This window comes from Tetrao urogallus (genome assembly GCF_951394365.1).
Source record: "Tetrao urogallus genome assembly, chromosome: 5".
Taxonomy (NCBI): domain Eukaryota; kingdom Metazoa; phylum Chordata; class Aves; order Galliformes; family Phasianidae; genus Tetrao; species Tetrao urogallus.
The window spans coordinates 26,146,064-26,161,397 of NC_136818.1; the positions used below are offsets into that span (position 1 = coordinate 26,146,064).

General features: G+C 51.3%; 1 protein-coding gene across 1 annotated transcript; it reads left to right on the forward strand.

Moving 5' to 3' along the window:
- Positions 1-10,797: 10,797 nt before the first annotated feature.
- KIAA0040 lies at positions 10,798-11,127 on the forward strand (the record flags this gene model as incomplete). Its single annotated transcript, XM_079535271.1, has 1 exon — positions 10,798-11,127. One exon carries the CDS (start codon positions 10,798-10,800, stop codon positions 11,125-11,127), a length of 330 nt encoding a protein of 109 aa, XP_079391397.1.
- Between the last annotated feature and the right edge of the window lie 4,207 nt (positions 11,128-15,334).

Sequence of the window (15,334 nt, forward strand, 5' to 3'; positions counted from 1 at the left end):
TGCAGCGTCACTGATGGCAATATCTCAGTCCACCTGAGCAGCCTGCCCCATTAAAGATCCCAAAAAGCAGCAGACAGGACTGATTAAAACTGAAGAGGCCTCCTGCTAGACCAACACAGTAACATTTTCCCCATAACCGAGAGTTTACGGGTAAGAAGTACCCTAAATAAAGTGCCGTAGTACAGCAGTTACAGCTAGGAACAGAGGTTAGTGGTGGATGGTGTTCATCTCCTGCTCAGGACTGAGCTGTTTGCTTTTCCACCCAGGTGTAACAAAGAGATGGCAGTGAAAAAAAAAATGGTAACTCAATACTGGCTATCAAGGGGAAGGCAAGAAAATTGTTTTCATAAGCACAAAACAAACAGAAAATCAAAACCTGCCTTGCTTTTCCAGGAGGCACAAAAGAAGATCCTCAAAGAGGCTGGTTATTCTTACAGTAGATGTCCTGATATGCATCCCTCCCTCTCTGCTCACATCCATCATCCTGTGGTCCTGCAGCTGGGACAGGAGGGTCTGGCCAACACAGCTCTGTCACCAAGTCTGAAGGACACCCCTGGGGACAATATTCAATCTTCCAGTGAAACAAAACAAGTTCTTTCAGGAAAACAAAAGGGTTGTTACAAGCCAGAATGCTTGCCAGAAGCCTGGCTTCTTCCCAGTTCTCCTTTCAACGTCACCAGCTCTGCTTCCTTCCACCACCATCCTGATGGGTCAGGGCCCCTTTGCCCTGCTGCCGTCACACCCCAAAGCCCACAGCACCAGCAGCATGTCAGCCCTTCACCCTGCAGAAGACCACATGCTCCAGCACCTCCACAGCCTTCCAAAGCCACCTCTTGTTTCTGAACCCTAAACACCAGAAGGAAACACCAAGGGACCCTCTCACCTCTTTCCCAATGCAGTTATCCCTCTGTTTCTGTTCCCACCTGACGTCCACCTTTCCACCACACGCTGCTAAACTGCATGACCAAAGACAAGAAGGCCTGAAAGGAAGAGCTGCATTCAGTGAAGTGACACTTAGGGCAGCATTTATGGAGGAATAATGGAGTGGGGGCGTTCCCAAAGATAGCTGGGTTTTGGCAGGAGGATGCTTCAAGAGCATCAGAGCCTTCACTTCTGCTCCTCCTCTTTGCGCTGCTTTACTGTGGGCATCACAAAGCGCAGTACAAGTCTAAATGCGCTCTCAGCTCCTTCCCAAAGTAATATTCACACCATGTGAGGCAGAGGTTCAGGCAGCTTGCAGAAGAGCAGCAGGAGCCCCAGCACCCACCCAGCATCTCATCTCCACACCAGCCGGGTTCCCTTTTCCAGACCCCAGCACATCACATCCTGGGGTGACCACACACCTCCAAGCAGCACCCAGTAGCCTTCACCCTGTCAGATACTGCCAGCAAAAAGTTCTCACCCCAAAAAACTTTAATCCATGCTTATACCCCCCTCCCCAACCAAAGGCTCTGCCCCAGGACCAAACCCAGCCCCATTTCTACCAACCAACCACCTGTAGTTGGGTCACCAAACCCAAGCAAGCCCACACGGATGAGTGGCATGTCCCTGCCCAGCTCAGAGCTATACAGGTGTCAGAGGTTTGACAGAGGGATGGTGACATGGGGATAGAACCAACCAAGCAAAAAGCAGAGCCTCATGTACAGGTGTTACACTGCAATTGTGTTTACTCCTTCAGAAACTAAAAACTAAACAACACAGAAAGGCAACGGAAGAACAGAGGCAACGAAACCCTTTGGAGAGATTTTGATGAACCAAATGCAGACCAGTGCAGCCAAATGAGGGGAAGATGAAAGCAGATAAATGCATAAAGAGAGAAAATAAATAATATAAATAAATAATATATTAAACAACCCTCCCCCACCCCATAATGAAAACGTAGCTGGGAGAATGGGATCGACGCTTGTTAACCATTGTTAACTAGTATTTTTAGTCTTGACCGCTCTTAGGCTATGTATAGTTCCTTTTTTTAATGCATTTTCTATACATTAATAAAAGATACCAAACGAGTGAGCTGTGTGCCTGTCTGGGAAGAAACAACAAAAGGGGAGGAATGAGAGGTGATGGCCTTCTATTGTTCCAGGGAAGGTTCAGGTTGGATATTAGGAAAAACTCATCCAAAGAAGTGGTGATGCAGTGGCACAGGCTGCCCTGGGAGTGGCGGGGTCACCATCCCTGGAGGTGTTGTGAACCATGAACATGTAGCACTGAGGGATGTGGGCATGGTGGGGTGGGTTGGGGTTGGACTTGGGGATCTGAGAGGTCTTCTCCAACCTGAATGGTTCTACAATTCTGTGACTCGAGGGCTGAAGCCCCATTGCAAGGTACCCTCCCTCCACCAGCACCTTCCTGGCAGAACGTGCTCCTGGTAAAACAAAACACAGCATGGGTTTAGCAAAACCTCCAGGACAAGTGTGAATCTCAGAGAGTATGGGAAGCCTCCCTTCATTCCACATGCAGGCTTTATTTAGATCTCACATCTTAAATTTTCATGTTCACCGTGCAGCCAACCAGAATGAGAAAACCCCAAAGAACTGGCAGAACTTCTGCCAGACTGCTAAATTTAATTCCAGGGAGACAAAACCAGGGGAATTTGCTTTGCAGTGCTTTCTATGCTCCTGTTTCTTACTCCAATTGGAGAGAAAAAAGGGAACTGCAGAGCACGGGGCACATCTGCAGCCCCACTGCTGTGGGGAGAGGAATAGCAAAGCCTGGAGCTCAGCCATTGGCACCAAATGAATCCTGTGCCAATGAAAAATCTCAACTCCAATTTGCACCAAGGATCACAAAGTCTTCTGGAGATGTAGGAGGTAGAGGACATCTCAGTCTCCATCGTGGTGCCCATCTGGGTAGCAGTGATCACTGTGGGTAACACCCAGAGGTGTCCCACCACCTGTGCTGCTAAGGCTGACTGTGCTTTGCATCTCAGCAACCCAACCTGGTGGGTGCCCTGTATGACCCCTAAGTGAGGCCACTGCTCTCCAACACATTTCAGACTGGATAAGGAGGGGGCCAGGCTGCCACAAGCCCTTTCCCAAATTCCCCATATACTCCTCCTTCAGGCCAGGGCAGTCCTGAACCCCACCACACCAACCCCATCACCCACCACCGGTGCCCACCCAGCCCATCACCCTACAACCCCTGCACAGCACATTTTTTCCATGGCACATGCACTTATTGCATGCAGTGATGATACTAAGTTCAGCACATTCCAGATGGGGTCACACATGGTAAGATGTCCCATTCCCATTCCCAACCTCTCCAAGAAGCATAATTCCTGGCCTTTGCACAGCAGCCCCTTTCCTCCTGGGGCCAAGCTCCAGCCAAGCACTGTGCTGCCCGCCACCCCATCTGCACTTTGTACCCAAATATTTCATCAGAGCCCTCTTACCAAAGTCCCCTTCTTGCATGAGTGATGCTTGGGAACTTTGTCCCACCAGCAAACATCAGGAGGGCACACAAGGGTTCTCAGCCAGTCTGTAAGCATTGACTCCAAGCCTGGCACTTGAGCAACAGCAGCTGTAACCCCCCATCCCAAACCCCCACTGCCATCCCCCCTTCTCTGCTTTCCAGCTTAGGGGGCTGGGAAAGCACCCAGTGCCCTGCAGAGAGAGTGCTCAGTTTCCTGAGCTTGGGCTGCTCACCTCCCATGTTTGATGCCTTGCAGAACGTGATATTTCCTTACAGCCCTGTTTCTAATGTTTGTTTCTTGGTTTTTATTCCCCCTCGTAAGCCTGAATGTGCTCATCATCCATTTAAAACCCTCATTCCCCTTTTTATCTCTCCGACTCCCATAGCTACAAGCGCTACCACATCATTATGAAGGGCATTAAAAAAAAAATCTCTTTTAATCAAATCCAAATGTAGAGCTTTTAATTTTCATTGATCCATTATCCTCTCTGTGGGATTGGGAGAGAGGTGAGGGCAGCCCATGGGCTGTTCCCTTTCCCACCTATACATACACACTGTTCCACTTCCAATTCATTCCAGCAGGTTCTCTTGATAAAAGCATAGGGGATATACATGGTAATCAAGGCAGAAATACTGAAGCTGCATCCTCCTGCCTGCCCACTGATCCTAGCACCATGCAAAGCTTTGAGCATCACCAAAGAAAGGCACCTGTTGTCCCTTGAGGGGGTCAGGGAGAGGTGAAACACCCACAGGAGAAAGGCCTCTGGCTGTTTGTCCTCTCTCCCCTCCAACGATTTGCATCTTGCTTTCATTTCCCCCCTGCCCCAGCTGCACGGTCCCCATAGAGCAGAGCCGTGGGGCAGCACTGGGCCCCAAACACTGAGGTCTTACGCTGCTCGCAATGAAGCTTTGTGCTGAATGTGAGATTAAAAAAATATTTATTAAAAAAAAAAGAAAGAAAAATGGTGTCTGCTATTTGTTAAAGGAATGGCATTGCCCTGCCCTGCTGCTGCTCTGCTCGGCTCAGGTTTGGGGTGCTGACACTGAGGGGTGCCCGATGCTCAGCGGCAGCAGAGGGATGGAGCGCAATGCAGAGGGCTGTGCCCTGCTCCCATCATTACAAGCACATTCCTACCCAAAAAAAAACCCATCTTGGCAGCTCTCATCAGGCAGAAACCAGGTGTTCAGAGCAGCATGAGATTAAAAAAAAAACAACAACACAACAGAATCCAAGCAGCCCAACCACACCTCCGCTCCAAGCCATTAACCCCTGGGACTCTGCTTTGCAGTGAGCAATCCCAACAGACAGCAAAACAGGTCAGATACAGCCCTCAGGTAGGAAGGCCCACATCCCAGTGTTTTTCATCCCCGAGCATGTGGTTGACATTCCCAAGAAGTCCAGCCCTGAGGTCCAGTCCATTATGGTGCTGGGGGAGGGTTACCCCACTGCCCAATCTCCATGCCAGGGCACCACCTCATCCTCAGGCTGCTCCCCATACAGCTCCTGCAGGCAGTTCCGCTCTCCCCACCTCCTGCTGCCATGGGATTTCCTCAGGAAGAAGCTCCTGCTCACACACACAAAGCAACCACCAATTGTTTGGAATGTCCCAAACAAATCCTCCTTTTAACAGGGGGTGCTCAGCCTGACAGCCCCGCACAGCACAGGAGCAGCATCCACATCGCTGCGGGTGCAGAACGGAGCCACAGGCACTTGTGGGGGCATAGCTCCCTGGCAGACAGATGGAACCCAGCGCACTGGGGCCTGTCCTGCTCCTGGAGAACTGACCCAGGTAGAGGAAGGCCTGACCTCAAGCCAAACCCAATGCAGCTTCTGTGCCCACCACCTGGCCTCAAGCATCGCCCTCCCCATCCTCCTCCTGAGCTCTGCTCCAAAGCCGGAAAGGCGACTGCTGCTGCTCAAATAAATACCAGGGGCCGCTATTTTTATCCAGCAAGCGACCGGGCAGCTTTATTTTTAGCATTTAAACTGCAGCCTCCTTTTCCTTTTTTTTTTTTTTTTTTCCTTTCTTTTTGCTGGGAGGGGGAGAAGGAGGGAAAAGGCAGAAGCATCGGGGAAAAATGAGAGGAATGTTTCCCTGTGAGCAGAGTTTTCCATTGCTTACTTTGAGCTGCGCCACAGTGTGCAAACAGAGCAGAGGGAAAGGTGTGCCCGTGAGCAGCAGTTCTGCTCTGTGTTGGAGGGGGGAAATTGGGGGATTTTGCTGCAGTGAGGCTGCGAGGAGGGTGAGGGTGCACGGATGTGGGTTGAAAACACAACATCCTGGGGGACTGCGTGTTTTGGGTTAAAAATAGGCCATGTGCTGGCAGATCCTATGGGTCCCGTGGGATACAGAGCCCTGCTCGTGGAGCACCGATGTGTTACAGCAGCGTGTTCACCACCAGTCATTGCAGTGTTTCCCAAATGTTCAGGTCTCATTCTAGCTTTAAAAGGATTCTTACCAATGAGACCTTGGGCTCCTCAGTCCGTGCTGGAGGCCCAGGAGGAGGAAAAAAGCCGTGTAATCCGGAGCAGGAGTGATTCATCGGCCTCTGAGTCACAGCTTCCTCTGACTTGGTGCTACTTCTGGAAAACAAAGCACCCAGAGAGTTCAGTACTAGCAGCAGTGGCCACATCTTGCCCAAGGGCAGAGCCATCGTCACCAGATCCATCACATCCCCTCAGCATGGTCACTGCATCTTTGTTCCCATCCCCAGCACTCGTGCTTGCTGAGTAAGAGCGGCCTCACTGATAGGGAAGTGGGGAGGCTGAATGAAACTAACAGGTGACAGGTTCAAACCCCCAAAATTTGGCTGTTTTTTATTTTATTTTATTTTTTTTTTTTTTAACACCACACATAGCTGAGCTGTGGGGCTCCTTGCCCCATCAGTTAGGAGGGATTTGTGTTCTTGTAACGCATCTGTTCCAGACCACCACTGGAAAGAGGATATGAGGTATTCAGATATCCTTGTAAGTTATAGAACCATTCAGGTTGGAAAAGACCTCAAAAGACCATCGAGTCCAACCTGCCTCCAATACTGCTCACTAACCACATCCCTCCATGGGTCTGTAACACCTCCTGGGCGGCTGTGCCACTGCATCACTGCTCTTTTGGAGAAGTAATTGTTCCTAATATCCAACCTGAACCTTCACTGGCAAAACCTGAGAGCTTGGCAAAGGGGCACGTGGGGCCCCAAAGGCTGGGGCTCAGCAGTTCCTTGCTTGGTGAGGCTTCTGCCAAAGTCAGCCAGCAACAAGAAAGGACTGAGCCACAGTACAGGGCAACGAGCCCATGGCCCAACACCTGCAGCTATGCTGGCCCTGAAGCCGCTAAAAATGGCCACTTCTAGTTAAGGAGGATCAAACAGGCGTGGGGTTTGCCCCGCTTGCTGTGGCCGGGACAGCCCCAGCTGTGCGCTCTTCCAGTCACAGCACGCCCGGCCGCCAGCACAGCGCACGGGGCTACGGCGGATCCAGGTTATCCCTCGTGAGCAGATAAAAGAGAAACGGGAAGGAAAGCCTAAAGTGGGAGGGGTGGGGGCGTTCGAAACCGAGCAGGAATCACGTCTGGAAAGCACCGAACCCTCCGTGCACCGCCCTGCAGGGAAGCCGCCTCCTCCGCAGTCCGTCCCGTCTAAGGACAGCTCTCTCCAGTTCCTGCCCGCTGTGCCCAAACCCCGCGCTGTGAGCCCAGCTCCCCTCGGGCCGTCCGCCCCGTCCCCTCAGCTCCTCCTCTAGGGCCCGGGAGCGCAGCCAGAACCGGGGCGGAGCGGGGGGAGCCCCGCCGGGGCCGGGCCGGGGGCGGAGGCTGCGGGGCGGGCGGCCCATTCCCTCTGCTCGGCGGGACGAGGTAGGTGCGGGCCGGCGACACGCGGAGCCCCCTGCGGGGTGCCCAGGTGCGGGATGGGGGTGCGAGGTGTTGGGGTGACCGCGGCTGCCACCTCGGAAGGGATGCAGGAGATGCTGTCGACTCCCTCGGTTGGCAGCTGGGCTCCGGGGCTGAGCCAGGTGGAGCCGCGCTTGCGGGGCTCTTGATGACATTGGTGTGGGCATAGAGAGGGTCTTGCGGCCGCTGTGGCACAGTGCCGGGCGAGGTCCGTGCTGTGCTTAGTGCAGCTCAGCCCGTGCTTTCGCTTTAACCCCGTTAGCAGCAGCCGCGTAGGGAGTGCTCATGCCGGGCCGTAGCCGTGCGCCTTGGGGGCACGGGGTGAAGTTCTGGTCCGTGCGGCGGCTCTCGGCACGCGTTTGCTTTGCAGCGTTTGAAGTGGATGACGGCAGGGCTGCTGCTGCTGCTGCTGCTCACCACTTCCAGGTCTGCGATGGCTTCACCCCGCTGCCTTCCAATCTGCAGGTGCAAACAGGGAAAACCGGCGGTGTTCCGCATGCGTACCTGGCTGCGTCACGGAGCTCGCAGGCTCCAGGGGACCTGGGACACATTGCACCTTGGCTTGGTGCACAGTGACTCCCAGCCCTTGACCTCATCTGCAGAGGCCCTGCAGTTCCTTGCACGGCTGTGGTTGCTGTGCCGCGGATGTGGGCAAGCCAGGCTGCCTGTGCTAGGTTCCCTGTGCCCAGCCTGTGCCCCTCAGCTTGCTTCCCCTCCCCTGTAACGCAGGAGATGCTCCGTCCTTAAAACCAGTTTGCTTCCAGCTGAGGTGGATTAAAGGATGCGGAGCTAGGTCCCCACCTCCAAAAACTCCAACAGGAGAGGCACACACGTCAGCTCCAAACCCTACTGCAGGACCTCCCGAGCCAGTTCTCCTGTCAGCCTCCTCCTGATGCGCTGCCAACACTTCCCCAGCACAAAGAACGCATTTAGCAGGCGCTGAGCAGCCCTCCCAGACACTGCCCTGTCTCCAAGTGCCTCCTGGCCCAGTTGATGGTTCTTGGCCCAGAAACACGACGACCTCCCACCGGCAGCTCCGTGTACGCTCACACCCATCCTGGATCACAGCTTGGATTGTGGCTCTGCCCCTCCATCCTTCTCCAAAGGGAGATGCTGCTGCTGCAGCATTAAACGGGGCAGCAGCGCTAAACTTTCCTAAAAAGCAGTGAGAAGGAAGGGCTGCGTGCAGGAAGGCAGGCGCTGAGCTAGCAATGGGTGGCCTCGGCTAACCCCAGCACTCTCAGGCTCAACAAGGCACCCGTTTTCCTGCTCTCCCCTCTCCTATTTATTTATTTAGTAACAGAAGAACCCCTTCATGTAGCGCACAGGCATCTCTTCATCCACAACACAAAAGGCGATGCACGCACCAAAAAGAAAAGGCATTTGAAAAGCAGCAGTGCTACAAGGCAGCCTGGCTGTCATGCTGGGTGCCGTGCCTCTGCTTGCCCTGCAAGGATGCATCACCCCTTGGTTCTGCTATCCCACCCTGCAGGGTAAGGGTCCCAGCTGCCAGCCTCACCCTGCAGACTAAACAGCCAGTGAGGGCTTTTTCCCCACATTCAGATCCATTTTCAAATGGAAACATTTCAAAGGACTCTCTCCTTTTTTTCTTTTTCCCCCCCACTGCAAACAATTAATTATGAGCTTAAAAGGAAGTCCCAGCCCTCCTTCCCTCCCCTGAAGTTTACAGGCAGTAAACATGAAGCGGCTTAGGGCAGGAGTAAAATTGAACATCCTGTTTTGTCTGAAATTGAGGCGGTTGGTTTTTTTTGCTCTTTTCTTTTCTCTTTTTCTTTTTCTTTTTCTTTTTCCTTTTCTTTTCTTTAGAAGCCTTTTGGAATGAAGTGCATCATAGGATCTCAGTGTTCCTGCCTGGATAGCAAGCTGTCAGGATATTCATGGATAAGTGGCAAACCTGCTTCAGGCAGACGATTCAAGCCAAGGGAAAGCTGCTCTGTTTATTTGTACGGCCATTTAACCTTACGACATCTGCACTAAAAATGGTCTCAGAGAGGAGGAAATCTGGGACAAGCACAGCTCAAAGAAGTGCTCTCTGCACTCCTCCATGCCCTTTACTTGCAAAGCAGTGGGCAGCAGGAAGCACCACGAGCACCCAGGGACTTTTTCTAACCCCTCCTGGGAACAAGGCTTTTTTAATTCCTTTTTTACCATGCATGAAGTAGGCAATGGAGCAGCGACAGGATTTTTGCCTCTGAGCTGCCATTTGGAACCTGCCCACCACAGTGCTGCTTCCTCTTGGCAGGTCGCAGGTGCTGTGCTGCAGGCTGTCGGGCTTTTATGGTTTTTCTATTGGATCAGATAGCTTTGGTGGTTGTTAGGAGATAGGCTGGGTGTGCGTGCACCCAAAGTGTTGCAGGAAACCAAATGCTTAGTACAGGGGTATCTGGAGATAGCTGGTACCACTGCAGCGATACATGAGCAGGGAAGGGCAGCACTGGAGAGATTGAGGTTTCAGTTTGGGGCCCTTCCCACTGCTCCCTAGAGGAGGAGAACCAGCAATTCAGTGGATACAGCAAACGGAGTTCAGGTGCCAGAGAAATGCTCTGATTAGCATTTCACCCCTTCACCTTAGATCTGTTAGTGTAGGCAAGCAGCTCCTCTGTGACACCTTTGTGCGTATGTCTGGCTGTATGTCTGAGCTGCTGCCTTGTGAAAGTCTTAGTTTTCCTTTTGCTGTGTCTCAGCTTCCCCTGTGGTGCACAATGGGGGCTTCAATACTCCCTTGAGAGACTGTGGGGCTGGACTCCCAAAGGCAAAAGCAAAGCAACGAGACACTGATGTAAAATGCCAAATCAGGGTGAAACTTGCTCTCAGAGCCTGATGTTGCTCCTGCTGACTTTCCATCTATACAATCCTTAACTCAATGACCTCCAAATTCTTGGCTTAAAACCCCCAGGAGCTCTGCCTGGCCCTCGAGCAGGAACAGAGGGTGGTTGGGAGTAGAGGCAGCAGCTCCCTTACCCTGGCCGCCTCTACTGCAGGAGGGCTTCCCCAAAAACCTAGGGCTCAGCAGCACCTCTCCCTCCTTGAGGGGGAAGAAAACCTCACGTCATGCCACAAAAATGCTCCTCAGCCCTGCCCAAGCCTTGGAGCAATTCCCAGGTGAGTCATGGAGGCTTCTCAGCCCAGGCACTGCAGACAGCCCCTGGGGGGCATGAGGCTGCTTTCTGGGGACCAGAGTCCCACGCTGAGCCGTGGGTGATCTGCTTGGGTTCTGCAGGCTCCCACCCACCTGAATGCTCCTCCATAGAGCGATTCCTGGCTGGACTCTGTGGGCACAGACCTCTCGCCCTGCAGAGGCTTTGGCAGTGCTGGCAGCTCTGGGAAAAGAAAAACACGCCGAGGGCGCAGGCACCTGATCTGAGTGATTTCTTGTCTCTGCAGGCACCATCCAGAGCAGCTCGTGCAGCCTGTTAGCTCCTCACAGGAGTCAAACATATCCTGAGGAGCCATAAAAGAGGAATCCTGCCCGAGAGCCAGCATGGAGCAGAAGATCAGCTCTTTCTTTAATTCCATCTTGGAACTTGTTCGCACCAAGCACAAGGAGGGCGTCTTCAACACCGTCTGCCTCGCAGTGCTGTTGGGCCTGCCCTTTGTCGTCCTCATCGCATCCATCTTCATCTGCTGCCACTGCTGCTTCTCCCACTGGAGGAGACAGAGCACGAAGAGGGACAGCCCCAGCAGCAATGGGCAGCTGCAGGCCGAGAGGAACAAGAAGAAGAAGAAGAAGAAGAAGGATGAGGAGGACCTGTGGATCTCAGCTCAGCCCAAGCTGCTCTTGCTAGACAAGAGGCCGTCTCTGCCTATCTAGCAACCAACTCTGATGTCTCCGGTCCTTCCAGCTGTGCTACAAGGAGATGCCCAAACTGCTGCCACTTTATGGTGACTTTGAAAAGAGGCTCAGCCCATCAGTGGGGTATCAAAGGGCCGGCACAGAGCAAGGCCTGTAGACACGGGTTTGTGCCCCCACCAAGGTGAAACCCTCTGCAAAGGACAGACGGCCTGCTGAGCCACCATGGGGCCATGCTCACTCTCACCTCGGAGATGCAAGGCAAGCCGAGTGCAGCATTACAGTACAGTGCAGACATCCTGGCCCTCCACCCCCAAATCAAAAGCAATACGAGTTTCGCAGGATGCACTCAGCCCAACCTCAGAAACCTCAAGTCCCAAACTAAGGCAGCAAAGCAGAAGGCCATGCTGCCACTCAGCCCAAAGGCAGGAAGGAGCCAGGAAGTTGCAAGACCAGCCCTTTTTCACCAGCACCTAAAAAGTCTTCCTTAAAAGACTTTTTTTTGTACAGACTTGCTTTTAAAGAGCCCATCATACTGCAGCAAAGTCTGCATCACCTCTATGCTACTGCAGGAGCGGAGACGTAAGCTGACGCTGTGTAACAGCTTAGCTATGGCTATTAGAGTTATTTATTGAATGACTACTGAAGAGCAGGACCAAAGGCCCCTCTGTTACAGGGCTTGGTGCACTGAATTGCTATTGGAGCAGCAGATACTTTCCCAGCACAGTCCTCCCCATGCCACACATCAGGGGCACGCACAGACCCACAAGCACACACCACTGCCAGCTGCTGCATGGCCATCAGCACAGCTGGGACTGGACCTTGCACTCATCTCCCTCTCCATCTCCTTCCTCTCCCTGGCAAAGCCACCAGCTCCTGGCAGTTCCTTGTGCCACCCATCCCAGTTTGTGCAACTCCAGCGGGGTGGTGGTGCTAACATCACGTCACAGGGCTTGGCTCTGTCTGGCTGCACTGGTGACAGCCTCAAAGCTCCTCACCACACAAGGGCTTTAAATTGCCCCCATATGTGCCTTATATTCCAGTTTACTTCATGACCATTGAAATAAGTGACTCCCTCCTCCTCCAAAACAGGAAGCGATGTATAATGGTAGAAAACTTTCAGGCTTTGCCACACGTACATCCGTCCCCCACCCAGGTACTTTTCCCCAGTTTTGGCCAAACCATGCACTGAACCACTGCATCTCAAGACAAAAGCAAGAGAGATGTGTCTATCAGCAGGGTGACAGCCATCTGAGCACGAAGGCAAGAGCAGCATGGTACGGAAACGCGGCTGCACCCCCCCCCGCACTGCCTCCCCACAACTGCATTTCAGTATCAGCCTTTTCCTAAAGAGTCCATACAACAGGAGAAAAAAAAACAAAACATTTTTCTAGCTTTTTTTTTTTTTTTTGTACAAAAATAAACGACTAAAACTGCAAACAAATGCTGTGCCTCTAGCTGTTGTGTTTATTTTCATGGGGAAATTTTTCTTGTATCTGTTCCCTGGCCCTAGATAAGACGCTGGGAGGGCTTAGTGGTCAGATGTGCTATGCCTCTCTGCCTGCAGACAGCTGTGCAGCTTGAAGTTTTCTTAAAGAAACAGCTTAGCTTAATCAAATTTATTAGCCTCGCCTTGTTAATGAACACAGTCAAACTCCTCTCCCCAAGGGCAAAAAGTACTGGGAAAAAGAAAAGCAGCATTTCAGGCTGCAGGGAAGGGTTTTTTGTTTTTTGTTTTTTCCTCTGTGTGAAGGCTCTGCAGCACAGGGTGAAACCCAGCTGATTTCTATCAGACAAGTATTTTGTGGTGTCTGCAGCTCCTGGTAGCTGTCTGCACTGGGCATGCAAAAGGAGCCAAGTTTTTCCAAATGGCACGGTGGGCATCTGTACCACTAAGTAATTAATCCCTCCATGAAAATGAATGAAAATAAAAACTGTCTCTCACCTGGATGCTGCACTGAGGTCCTGCACAAAAGCCACAGAGGTCTGGGAAGGACTGGCAGGAGGAGGTGGGGGTGGGAGGAAGCTGATATTAATTTTTGATTGTTCCCTGGAACAGCCCCAGGGATTGAAAGGGTGCCAGAATTGCCCCATATAGTCCCTGAAGTCCCATTAGGAGGGGAGAATTGGATTCTCACTAACCATTCCCCTATTTCTTCAGTCAACGAAGCCTGAAGCAGCAACCAAAAGTAGTTTGGCTACTTTCCAACCAAGTGCCCAGTGTGGTAAGACACTCCCATCTTCTCCTCCTGTGGCCCAGTGAATGCTGAATTACAGAGTCCAATGCCTTTAGAAAGCAGCCACCTCTCCCCAACAGCAGCATTTTGCAGAGTCCAGCCCTCTGGATGGAGCAGTGGCCATGCTGAGACCCTGATAGAGCTGGGTTTGCATGACCCATCAACTGCATAGTCCTGGTCAATTCAGTGATGCCCAGACAGCACATCTTCTTTCTAGGATTCAAATTCTACCCCAGGCATGTTGCAAACCCCTCTGTCTATGAAATTTAAGTGATTTTCCAGCAAGGCAGAGGCTTTGAGAAGTTGTTCTGGTCCTGAGGTGTTTGGGGTTGGGTACAGCAACAAAACAAGGGCACTAGGAGGATGTGAATTTTATTTTTTTTTTAAATTGGACTACTCCAGGAAGCCCAAATCTTTAAACCAGACCAGCCGGCTCCTGCAGTCAAAGAAACTGCTTTATCAGAGCAGTCCCAACCTTTAAATCTGTGATACAGTCTGATTAGCCCTCAAAACATCTTTCCGTGGAGGCCAGCTGGATACAGGACTGGTTCTCCTAAAGCAGCACGAAGAGAGGATGCCATCCTGTGGCTGTCTGGAAATACTGGCTTCCCATGTAAGCAGTGGTCCCTGACTACTCTAGGAAGGAGACAGGCCTGCACTTGAGAGAAACAAATGCCAATCCGGAAACTGCTAGTAAGGTACCTTTCTTTTCATTCTAAAATACAAAGCTCAGCCTTCTTAAGAGAATATTCTCTGCTCCCAGGTAAGATTCAGGTTTGGAACGCAATTGAGCTTTGTCTTTGCAGTGTGCACATGAAAGTGCTGCTGGGAGAGATCACATCTGTTACCTTTTAGAGCATAGGCTTGCTTTTAGAGGCTCAGTGTAAAACATTTAATCCTCAAGTCCCCCTTAGTTACCTGCTCTCTGGCTGACCGACAAAGTGAAACCTGCCCGCATCTGAGCAGTGCAGAGGAACCACTTCAGCACAATACCCTCCCCCTCCTTTTCCCATTTCCTTCCCTCATGCTCTTAAGACAGAGTTGCAACTTCAAGTGCAACTTTCCTCCTTCGCTCATGCTAAGGGGAATGGATAGCCTAATGCAGCTCTGCTGAGTCTCTGCCTGCCCACTCATGCAAGTAGCATGGAAATGGAAGTAAAACAAAGAATTTAGACCTCACTTGTGAGAGACAACTCCCTGGCTAGCTCACCTCAGCAAAGTCCTGGCAGCCAAAGATCAGTTACCTTCTTTGCAGTATCAAGTAATGAAGAGATCACACAGACCCCCATCCCCATTTTGGAAATTCTAGAGAACTAATTTTCACAGCACTAGTTTTTCCACATTGTTCTGCAATGCTACAGGCCTGGGTATTGCTCCACCTCTGTAAATAAAGCTTAGTTCAAATTGAGAAAGAATAATAATTCTGACACTCAAAGCAAGGAAGACAGAAATATTTTAAGACCTCCTTTATCTGCAATTTTATTGCTTCTTCAGAGTCTGAGGACTCTTTAAAATGTATTAGTCAGCTCAGCACTGGGATAGAAAAAGCCATTAAAGCATAGGACAATCATGTTCCAATCTGCTCAGACAAGCAAGCCTTTAAGTAAGCATCATTTGGTGAGTTCCTATTTCTCCCCTGCATGAGGCTGGTGGTCCAGAATTTAAATATCTGCTCAGAGCGAGAAAGTAAGACTTTTTTTTTTTTTTAACTCAGACCATAAAGAAAACAGCTAAATGTGAAAACAGCTACTGGAGCCTACCTGAATCTCCAGACACCCTGAAAGAAAAGCCTAAGGGAGAGTGTGCAGGTCCATTTAGTTCTGTGATGCTAATTTTAGGGCTGGATGACAAACATTACCTTTTCAACATCGCTATCTATCTACACTGCTAATGAAAAAGCAGAGGCTGGCAGATAGGATGGTCACATGGAGAATTTTCTTCACAGTCTGTATCGAGCAAGGATTATACAGAGGTTTGTGATTGTGAGACAC